This window comes from Artibeus jamaicensis, unplaced genomic scaffold (genome assembly GCF_021234435.1).
Source record: "Artibeus jamaicensis isolate MK-2021 breed Jamaican fruit bat unplaced genomic scaffold, CSHL_Jam_final contig_444, whole genome shotgun sequence".
NCBI lineage: Eukaryota > Metazoa > Chordata > Mammalia > Chiroptera > Phyllostomidae > Artibeus > Artibeus jamaicensis.
The window spans coordinates 1,902,324-1,913,860 of NW_026521831.1; the positions used below are offsets into that span (position 1 = coordinate 1,902,324).

The 11,537-nt window shown below is 54.8% G+C and overlaps 1 protein-coding gene across 3 annotated transcripts in view; it reads right to left on the reverse strand.

Moving 5' to 3' along the window:
- The window catches only part of TECPR2 (tectonin beta-propeller repeat containing 2), a 78,183-nt gene extending 66,700 nt beyond the window's left edge, over window positions 1-11,483 (reverse strand). For 2 of the 3 annotated variants that reach the window (XM_053666085.1, XM_053666083.1), the window contains exons 1-2: window positions 11,395-11,483; window positions 6,517-6,800 (exon numbers count right to left, since the gene is read on the reverse strand). In XM_053666085.1, coding sequence (XP_053522060.1) covers window positions 6,517-6,735 — 219 coding nt within the window. In that variant the 5' untranslated portion in view covers window positions 6,736-6,800; window positions 11,395-11,483. Of the gene's footprint in view, window positions 1-6,516; window positions 6,801-10,872; window positions 10,996-11,394 lie in introns of all 3 variants that reach the window. The other variant, XM_053666084.1, reaches the window with a different exon arrangement.
- Window positions 11,484-11,537: the final 54 nt, after the last annotated feature.

An 11,537-nucleotide genomic window follows, 5' to 3' on the forward strand; every position in this document is an offset into this window, starting at 1 on the left:
GGGAAGGGAGGCAGCCCCGCAGCGGTCTTCCGCCTCCTCCTCCTCCTCCGCACACAAACTGATCACGGGAATTGTGCGGCACAACGAAAATGTGGTTTTTGCCAATCTGACCAAAAAATAGGTACAATTTTGATTCATTCACACCAGACAGCTATTGTTGTATTGGCTACTGTCATTTTCTAAAAGATTTTATTTTTAGAGAGAGAGGGGAAGGGAGGAAAAAAGAGAGGGAGAGACACACTGATGTGAGAGAAACATCCATCAGTTGTCTCTTGTACACTCCTTAGCCAGGGACCGAACCGGCAACCCACACAGGGGTTCTGACTGGGACTCGAACCAGCCACCTTTCAGGGCTGTTGCCATTGTTTAAACTTGACAATCCAAGAGGTCAGTCCGCTGACCGAAGTCAGGCACTGCACGTTGTGAAAACTCTCGTAGCCCGCCAGCGCACCGCGGCACCCAGGTTGAAACGCAACGCCGTACTGCAGTGCTGCCGACACCCCGGAACTTGGATCTCGGGCTGCTAACTGGCGGACCTCGGGCTCCTTCCACAGGGAAAGATGGAGGGAGCACTAGGAAACGCGCCTCTGGCTGATGCTGTGAGACAAACACCCCCATTTCTACACTGCTTTTAAAAATACACTAACTATAGCCCTGGCCAGTGAGGCTCAGCGGGCTGGGCACTGCCCCACGAACCAACAGGTCGCCGGTTCAATTCCCAGTGAGGGCACATGCCTAGATTGCAGGCTCAGTCCCCTGGGGCGCGTACAGAGGCAACCAATCGACATCTCCCTCTCACGTCCATGTTTCTTGCCCTCTCTCCCTGCCTTCCCCTCTAGCTAAAACCTAATATAGAGTATACAACCGCACGAGGTACCACACACACGCACACACGCTGGGTGCACAAACAAACTAGGTGTGAGTCATGTGAAGCACAAGTTTTCTACCAGACGCGTCAGCACGGCCCACTGCTCCCTGTCCAGGGCTTTGCCTGTCACTTCTCCGCAAGCCCTTCCCCGAAGTTCCCACTAAAACTGGACCAGGCCCCGGCTGGTGTGGCTCAGTGGGTTGGGCACTGGCCTGTGCACCGAAAGGTTCGATTCCCGGTCAGGGCACAGGCCTGGGTTGCGGGCCAGGTCCCCAGCTGGGGGCGTGTGAGGCAACAGGTCGATGTCTCTTTCGCACATCCATGTTTCCCTTCCTCTCTTTCTTCCTCCCTTCCCTTCTCTCTGAAAACAAATAAAGTCTCCTAACCCCGGACCAGCCCTGCGGGTCCTCCTCCCACTCCTGCTCACCCTTCCTGCGGCCCAGACCCACGCAGCCAGGGACCCGGCCTGCTGAGCTCTCTCCTGCATCTCCAGGACCCGCCTGGACCTGGCACACAGTGTGCACTAGACAATACAGATGGGCGCCCGGGTGTGGCACAGCGGCCGAAACGGGGACCCGCATGGCTGTGGCTGGAGCAAGGAATTTGAGGGCAAAGCCTCGAAATTTCAACAACCCACGGAGTGATGACAAGAGACATCATAGACCATACATTTGATTTCAAAACAGGAAATTAGAAACTCAGGTCAAGTCGTCTTTCTCATCTATTCTTATGTACGAGGTCTGTCCAGAAAAAGCCCAGCCATTGTTAATATAATGAGAACAGTCTGCACGACATGGATGTAACCTGGCAGCCACGGAGAGTGGACTGGAACGCTCATGCGTGAACAATGACGACTTCACTGACTAGTCAGTGGGGGTAGTAGATGGCACTGAGTGAGCATGTGCACTGTGCGGCCACTGCATTCAAAACGACTGAGTGAGCAGAGCAACGAATCTGCATCCAATTTTGCTTTAAGCCTGAACACTATTCCGTGGAAACCATCCCAATGATTCAAAAGGCCACAGCTGTGGGCAACTGGTGACTGGCAGCCTCATCAGACAATACGCCCGCTCATGCACCGGGTCTCATGTAGTTTTCTGATGAAGCATCAAATCACCCAGACGACTCAGCCCCCTTACAGCTCAGCTTGGCCCCCTGCGACTTCTGGCTTTTCCCAAAACTAAAATCACCTTTGACAGGGAAGAGGTTGCAGACCACTGATGACATTCAGGAAAATACAAGCAGGCAGCTGATGGTGACTGGGAGAACTGTGTGAGGTCCCAAGGTGCCTCCTTTGGAGGGGACTGAGGTGTCATGTCCTGTGTACAGTGCTTCTTGTATCTTGTATTTTCTTCAATAAATCGCTCCATTTCTCACATTACATGGCTGGATACCTTCTGGACAGAATTCATATGTCGCAGCCATCTGTTTAACAAGCTTGTAACATTTTTGTGCTTATTATTAGCTTCTCACAACGTTCCTCCGTGCTTTTGGCACCCACTAGGAAGAGCTTCTTGTGTCTCCATCTGCCCTCTCCTACTAATCTGTACAGGAAAAGAAACAGTTTCCAAAAGCATTATTTTTGAAAACACATGCCCTGGCTGGTGTGGCTCAGTGGATTGAGTGTGGGCTGCAAACCAAAGGGTTGCTAGTTCGATTCCCAGTCAGGGCACATGCCTGGGTCGTGGGCCAGGTCCCCAGCAGGGGGTGCATGAGAAGCAACCACACCTTGATGTTTCTCTCCCTCCCTCCCTCCCTCCCCTCTCCGAAATAAATAAAATCTTGGGAAAAAAATAAATATGTGCTAGGCTCTATCGATCACATGTAAGGCCCGCTTTCTACCCAGATACACTTTCTGGAACAACCACCACCTAAAACCCCTAAGAGACTAAGCCTGACGCCAACGCGAGTCAGTAGCGGCTTGAGCCCCGAGGGGCTCGGACGACCGCCCTACAGAGTCACAAGTCAGAAGAGCAGGCCCCCTGGGGAGGAGCGCGGACTGGGAGGCGGCACAGGGAGTCTGTGAGCTGCTGGAACGTCTGTATCTTCATCGGATGATGTCACAGGTGCACACACATTAACTCCATCGAGCTGTGCACGTGACATCAGTACACTAAATGTAAACCATACTTCAATTAAAAAGTGAGAAAACAGATGAGGTGACACGCAGGCCCCTGGAAAGCCTGCTGTAACTTAAATTCACTGAGGTGTGCTTTGCGCCCCAGAATCTGGTCTGTCTTGGTGGATGCCCCATGTCCACCTGTAAGGAGTGGGTACTCAGCCGTCGTCCGGTGCAGCGTTGAAAACAGCGAGTGGATCGTGGTGGCTGACTGCGCTGCTCAGCTCTGCATCCTGGTGGGTCTTCTCTGCACCACTTCCACTCCCGAGGAAGGGGTGCTGAAGTCTCCAGCTACAACCGTGGGCTTCTCCGTCCTTCCTTCAGTTCTGTCAGCTTTGCTCCGTGTGCCACGAAGCTCTGGTGCCGAGGACACGAACACGTGTCACTCGGGACATGTGTGGGACTGCCGCGTCTTCCCGGCCAACTGCCCCTCTCACCACCGCGCAGGCCTGTCGGACTCCCCAGTCACTCCCTGCTGAGGCAGCTCCGACATTAACAGCCGTCCCAGGCCCCTTTTCATCGGCGTTTACACGGTGTGTCCTTTACCGTCTTCTGACTTTTTACCTTCTTACACCATTTATTTTTAAATGATTTTCTTACGGGAAACAGTTGTTTCATGATGTTTCTCATTTCCAAAATTTCTGTCTTTTAGCGGACACGTGAGGAAGTTTCCATTAAACATAATTGGGTACGTTCTGATTTAAATCGATCACTGCATTTGTTTTCCGCTTGTTCCTTCTGTTTTTCCTTCTTCTGCTGCCCCGTTCTCACTTTCCTGTGAGTTGTGTGTACTCTTGTAAAAGTTCCTTTTTGACATACCCGGAGTCATTCTTCCGGCACCCCATTGCACAGGGTGTCTCGGTGGCGGCCCTAGGGATGACAACAGCACCTTTCCGAGTAGCATGTAGAGACCTTACCACCACGTAGGCCCCTCACTCTCCTCTGCTTTGCTGAAGCTCTCTCATACATTACTACATCTGTACACACTAAAACCTCGACTGCACATGTGTCTTTCAATTTTTGCTGCCTGTCAAACACATACATATTTTTAAAGATTTGATTTACTTATTTTTAAAGAGAGGGGAAGGGAAACAGAAAGAGAGGGAGAACCCTGGTGAACACCTAGGGCTCTGCCGCGCATACGGAACAGGCGTGAACAGACCAGAACATTATGGCTCCAGAAGAACAGCTCAAAGCCCCAGAGCCAATAACTCTAAGCGACCAAGAGTTAGCCAACCTCTCAGATTCACAGTTCAAAACCCTGGTGATCAGGATGCTCGCAGAACTGGCTGATTTTACTCACTAATTAGATGAACATACGAAGGCTAAACTAAGGAAAATGAAGGGAAATGCACAGAAAACCAACAGTGATGGAAAGAAAACTGGGACTCAAATCAACGGAGTAGATCAGAAGGAAGAAAAAAACAACCAAACAGAAAAGAATGAAGAAACAAAAATTCAAAAAAATGAGGAGAGGCTTAGGAACCTCCAGGACATCTTTAAACGTTCCAACATCCGAATTATAGGGGTACCAGAAGGGGAAGAGAAACAGCCACAAGTGGAAAACTTATTTGAACACATAATAAAGCAGAACTTCCCCAATCTGGCAAAGGAAATAGACTTCCAGGAAATCCAGGAAGCTCAGAGAGTCCCAAAGAAGTTGGACCCAAGAAGGAACACACCAAGGCACATCATCATTACAGTAGCCAAGATTCAAATGAAGGAGAGAATCCTAGAAGCAGCAAGAGCTAAGGGGACAGTCACCTACAAAGGAGTCCCCATCAGACTGTCAGCTGATTTCTCAAAAGAGACCTTACAGGCAAGAAGGGGCTGGAAAGAAGTATTCCAAGTCATGAAATCCAAAGACCTACATCCAAGATTGCTCTATCCAGCAAAGCTTCCATTTAGAATGGAAGGGCAGATAAAGTGCTTCTCAGATAAGATCAAATTCAAGGAGTTCATCATGACCAAGCCCTTATTATATGAAATGTTAAAGGGACTTGTCTAAGAAAAAGAAGATAAAAAAGATGAACAGTGAAAGGACAGCAAAATCATAGTTATTAACCACACCTAAAACAAAAGCAAACTAAGAAGACAGCTAGATCTGGAGCAGAACCATAGAAATGAAGATCACATGGAGGGTTAGCAACAGGAGAGTGGGGGGAGGAGAAGGGGGGAGAAGGCACAGAAAATAAGTAGCATAGACGGTAGGTAGAAAATAGACAGGGGGGAGGGCAAGAGTAGTGTGGGAAATGTAGAGTCTAAAGAACTTGAGACACGTGGGCATAAACTAAAGGGGGAACGGTGAGGGAGAGGGTGTGCAGGGGGAGGGGAATGAAGGGGGGAATAGGACAACTGTAAGGGCATAATCAATAAAGTATATATTTTAAAAATTATAGTAAAAAAATAACTACGGTTGTAAAGATGAATTATGTAATGGTCTTAAAGGTTTGGGAAATCTGATCAATCAAATCCATAAGCCCATTAATCAAAGAAAAGAAACAGTGTAGTTTTAATTTTTATATAAAAATATTAATATAAACTCTGGAGCTGATCTGCCCAGGTTCAGACAATGGTGCCATCGTTCACTAACTCCTGACCTTGGGCTGTCCCTTAGCCACCCTGTGTCTCAACTGTCTCACTGGTAAAGTGGGGACAGAAACACGCGCCTCGCAGAGCTGTGCCGATGAAACGGGTCCCACGCCAAAGGCTACCTGACGCCTGGCGTACAGAAAGCACTACAGCACGCGGAGCATTTTTGTCATTTTAAACTGAGTACAGAGGCTCGGGAAAAACTACCTGTTTAAATTAAGACTTCAAGAAGTTGAATACTGATAAAAACACAGGTATTTGGAAACATTTCTTAAACACGACAGCCTCGTCTCGGTCTGTGAAAGCCCACTGAGCACAGAGTGGAGCCTCATGAGGCCACGAGGTAGGAGCCGAGACTGGGTCGCCTTTGAGTCTCTGTCACGAAACAGCCGGGGACACCAACGCAATGGGTGTATTCAGGGGCGTCCGTGACACTTGTGCACCCAACCGACACAACACGGAGACCGCAAGGGCAGCAACACACCGCAGGCCGGCCGACCTGCGACAGCCAGTGCTCTCGGAAGCGACCTTGTGCACGGTGCACCGGCCCTGGCGGCCAGGCGACTCTGAGACACCGACATGGGTCCTTGATTCGTGACAAGCTCACCAGAGCAACTACAGGTGTTCAAGGCCACCTGTCAAGGCGATGTGAGAAACACACTCAAAAAGAACACCCTCTCCCAGACTCCCCGGCTGAGTGTGCAACAAGGAAATGCTCTCGCACCACACTCAGTGATGCTGGATTTCTGAAGGCAGGAAAAGAAAGTTAGAAACGCCAGTGTTTTTATCTATATTCCACCCCGGTTAGAGACGGCTTTAAAGTACCGTTTGGGTGAGACTCTAAGGCCACACTCTAGCAAAGCGGCAGTAAATGGTCCCACGCTGGAACCCACGAGCACGGCAAACAGCAGCCGGGCTCCGAGGGCAGCGGGCTCACCTCGAAGCTGTACCTCCTCATCCGGCCGAGGCGCCGGCAGTACAGGTAGAGCATGCCGGTGCTGCTGCCCACGGCGATGTAGTCCCCGCTGGCGTCCAGGGCCGTCAGGTAGACCGCCACCGAGCGGAAGCCCTTCTGGACCTTCGAGGGGATGGCGCTGAGGAGGTAGTACAGGGGGCAGAACTCCCTGAACGTGACCGGCGCTGCTGCGGACGCCATGGCCAGGGCGCCCAGCGACGGTCTTCTGGGAGGGCGCGGAGCGCTGACTCAGCATCTGGGGAGACCTGGGGGCCAGAGAACAAGGCACGGTCATGCTTTCACGTCCAGTCGTGCCAAAGAGAAGTCGTCTCCAACAGGGGACGGGGAACTTTCGGGTGGGTAACAACTACAGCTGGACCTTAATTAAACAGAGGCAAAAACCAGCTGTCCTTGGGGTCACCTTCTTTTTGAGCATTTTAATTCAAAATGCGCTTGCCTAAGTACCGGTCCCTGTAATTTATATTGTGATAAATACTACAGAGGGGTGGAAGGAACAGTAAGAGATAGTTCTCATCCTCAAGTATCTCGTCAGCTAGCCAGGGAGGCAAAGACACTGAACATCTTCAACTCGCATGGGACGAGGTGTGACTCTGTGGGTCTCGATGAGGAGGGACAGCAGTGTGGATCCGAGGGTAGGGAAGGCTTCGCTGGAACAGCCCCGACTGTGACGCGGCCAGGGAGGACACTTGGTCCTAGGAGAGCAGCAAACCGGCCCCAGGGGCACAAGGGCGCTAGGCTGCGAGGGTTCCCAGCTGCGCCCCGCAGCCCCCTCAGCACTCAGGGCCTCAGGTGCACACACCTCTGCTCGGCTCCTGAGACCCGCACCTCTCAGCTCCTTGGGTTCAAGGCTTTGCTCAGTAGACACTGGATCCTCCCACAGGAAGTCATAACTTACAGGTGCTCGGTCCCTCATTTAACCCTTACCCTCCCGTACAGGGTGGGGGGCATCGTCCCCCACTGTTAGATGAAGGTACCGAAGACCATGAGGCTGACATGTGAGCTTAGGTCTGCCCCTCCAAGTCCTGGGCCCTTTCCATGGTCACGGTCTCGGCTCTGACACACAGACAACAGCTGCAGGTGGGCGCGCTGTACCTGCTTAGACCTGGGGGCACTTCAGCCCTTTAGGTCCACAGAGGTTTTTGAACCCCCTCTAGTACAGCCTTCCTGGGATGCTGGGTTTACAGTCTGTTTGTGGGTGGTCTGTTTCTACGGACTGACTGACTGACTTCCAAGCCCCCTTCTTTGGAAACTCACCCAGAGACCCTTGCGTCGGCCACGCCCCCACCTGGAAGGTTCCTTCTCACTCCGCTGTTGCTTCTTCTCAGCACGAGGTCCTGCCGGACCGTCCCCTCCTCCACAAGGCCACACATCACCACCCCAAAGTGCCTCCCTCCCCCGCTGGGCACCCCGCCACACCCCCTCACCCGCTCTCCCCACACCCCCCCTCTCTGTCATTCTGCCTGACCCCGCCTCACCCCGGCCTGCGGTGCCCCCGGGAGCACCTGCCAGAGGGCCGGGTGCACGGGAGGCGCTCAGGAAGCGTGTACTGACCAAACGAACACGCTACGGAAAAGGAAGACTCTGAGGAAGGAATTCGCGGCAAGAAGGGAAGCCAGCAAAGCAGCGTCTTCTCTCTGGTTTGGCCCCAGTTCGATGCTGGGACAGAAGCCCTGGACCTGTGGGCCCATCCAGGTTCTCGAGTGTTTTCTGATTCCTCTGTGGCCTGAGAGTCACAGCACCCAGCCCAGGCGGGTGAGGGGACGGCGGGCAGGACTGCCCCGGGTACTCCTGACAAGCCCCGCCCCCGTGGCTGTTAGAGCACTGACCACCCTCTTAGCAAATGCTGAGACTCCGGGAGTTTTTCCGAAATGTGCCCAAGGTCACACAGTTTCAGGTACCCAGTGTGACAGAAATCAGGATGGTGAATGCTGGCCCTGTCCACACAGCAGCACAGTGTTAGTTTGTAACTTTTTTAAAGCAAAACCAAGCCACTGTGGCTGGTGTGGCTCAGCGGGCTGAGTGCCGGCCCAAGAACCAAAGGGTCACCAGTTTGATTCCCAGTCACAGCACATGTCTGGGTTGGGGGCCAGGTCCCCAGTGGGAGTTGCACAAGAGGCAGCCACATATGGATGTTTCTTTGGGTCTCTTTCTCCCTTTTTTCCCCTTCCTATAAAAATAAAGAAATAAAAACTTTTAAAAACGAGACCAAGCCTTGGCTGGGCACCTACTCCAAGGGGTGGGTGAGACCCACAGGACCCAGAAGTCAAAAGAGGCCGACTCTGGTGGGAAGGGCCCTGGCAGACACCTGGGGAAAGCATGCAGATCACTTAAAGGCACAGGGCACTAGGCCAGAGGGGACAGCAATGACAGGGACAGTGGTGACAGCTCCCACCCTTCCTCAACAGCAGCTGTCCTTGGCGTACTGCCACGAAACCCTCACAAAACACCCCGACGTAGGTGGCCTCGCCTCCCTCCCCCGGACATGGGAACTCCTTGCCCCAATCGCTGCGGTGCACGGCGCCTCCTTCCTCACCAACGGAGCCCCACACACACCCCTCCTCCTCCGGTCAGGAGCCCCAGCCTCCCTGTGCCATCACTCCCACACGCAGAGGTGGGGACACCCGCCACGCAGACACATAGGGCCCTGAGCCACCAAGGTAGGCGCTGTTTCGGAGGCGGAGCTAAGACTCCTAACCTCCAGTCTAAATTGTTCCCTTGGCTGAAGTGGTTCGAGGACTCCCTCCAAAACCTCCAGGAAGCAATGTTTAGCACTCGGTGGTGCTGTCTATTTTTGAAGTCTGGCCACAACACCTACGGTATATTTAAGTGTGAAAACCGTATGGCTGAACCTAATGAGACTGAAGCAGTCATGTCTCTTCCAGGTGGGACTGGGTCACCTCCGGGTCGGTGCCAGCTGATGCTCCACATCACGCTTCCTTCCAGGCCACTTCCTTCCTCCGCACGCCCCACTCAGCACTGTGGGGGCCCGCCAGCCTCTGGGCCCAGCCTTGGGCCCACCAGGCCTCCCCACCCTGCACGCCCGTGAGGACAAGCTCTCCACAGGAAGCCTGCACAGATGCCCTTGAACACGGACACGTGCTGGCCTTTGTTCTGCACGGTGCTGCTCCTGGGCGCCCTCGTGCCTTTACTCACGTCCTCCTAGTCTGTACACTCCACGGGCTCCAAAGACCAACAGACATTGCGGTGCAACCGATGCTCCGTGCGTTTTGTTTAATTATCTTCTCTCTCAAAACACTGCCAGGATTCCCCCAGTGCAACAGCCCAAGAGAGGAGACTGCCCTGCCACAGCCACTGCCACCCGTGTGCAAACATTCACTAGTCTCCTGTCCAGGCCCAATTCGGCAGCCACTCACGGGGGACCGCACTCTGAACAGCAGCTCACGACCCCCTGGCGGCCAGTCCCCAGCCAGGCCCCGACACCGCCCACAAACCCCTGGACACCTGATCTGCTCCTCTCTCTCCCAGGTCAACCTGCTGCCACCTGAGGCATCGCCTCCTTCTCCCCCACCCCCACCGGAGCCCCAGCCACTGTTCTGTCCAGCTACACAGAGGCTTCTGTGAAGAAGTGGCACCTGCCTCCATCTCCAAACGCGGCTTCTCTAAGAGAAGATGGCAAACCCGGCCAGGCCAACTTTCTACCAGGAGACAACGTGGTTGCACAACAACTGAAACCTAACAGTCTACCTCCTGGTGGCTCCTCCAGTGGAGGACATCCTTAACCGGTCCACCCGCCCCCCTCCAAGTTCTCCTGCCTGCAGAAAGGACTGGGTCTGTCCGGTCCACCCAGCACCCCAGAGCCTGGGTCGGTGGCTGGCATTCAGTGGACCCCAAATAACTACCTGCTGAAGAAACAAACACGGGATGCAAGTCCGGTTGCAAAACCCAGCAAGGTCAGAGTTTTAACAAGGTGCGTGCTCACTGGGTGGGTGCAAGCAGAGAAGCTTTGCAGCTCAGGGAACCAGGTGCCCCTGGAGACCAGGGCCCGTGGTGGGGTCTGGGTCTGGGAATTTCCCAGGACTCCTTCCCTTAAAAGTTTCCAGGGCCTTGGCCAAGAAGTCCACCCCGGGGAAGCGGGTCACTCCAGCACACAGGCAGGTGTGCGCCCACACGACGCCCACAAGTGGAACAGAATAAACGGCGGCAGCTCCGCGAGGAAAGTGAGGAGGCGCAGAGCCGGGAAGAGCCACAGCAGGAGAGCCGTCCTTCGTGGGAAGGCAGCGCTTGCCGGCACGGACTTGGCCCTCCACACGACCCCCTTAACCCTTCCCGGGACACAGAGGCAGAAATCAGCATCACCTCCAGTTCGCTGACTGTGGGACGGACTCTCAAAGCCGTGGCAGCGCTTTCCCGGAGCACAGACCTGAGCCCCGTTCTTTGGCCTGTACGACCTATTCTGCCTCCGGGTTCTTGAAGCAGGACCTAGAGAACGAGCACTTCCTCAGCACCCTGGGTCCATGCCAAGGCCCGGGGGCGCGCGAAGCCCGGGGGGCTGGAAGAGCCGGGGACCGCACACAGGCTCAGTCCGGAGACCGGGCGCTCGGAGGCTGGGATGGGGGGCGCGGCGTGGGAGGAGCCGGGGAGCCGGCGAGCGGGGACGCGCCGGGCGGGGGCCGAGGAGGGAGGGCGACAGCTGCTGCGCTCCGCGGGCCGCCGGCGTCTGCCAGGCGGGCGCTTCGTGGTCGGACATTCAGCTTAGGCCACCCGCACGGGCAAGACGAGAGCGTGAAAGGGGGCGAGCCGGGCAGGGCGACCCCGAGTCGCTGAGACGAGGGGCGGCGGCAGCGGGGAAGCGGACGCCAGCCGCGTCGCCGGACTCACCTCCCGCGACAGCCCCTCGGGACTCGTCGGGCCCGCCGAGCCGAAGGAGAAGGGACGGACTCCGGGCCGCGGGGGCTGCTGGAAGCTCGTCCCGAAGGCCACCGGGCCCGCCCCGCCGAGCGACAGCCGGTTCCTCCAAAGGC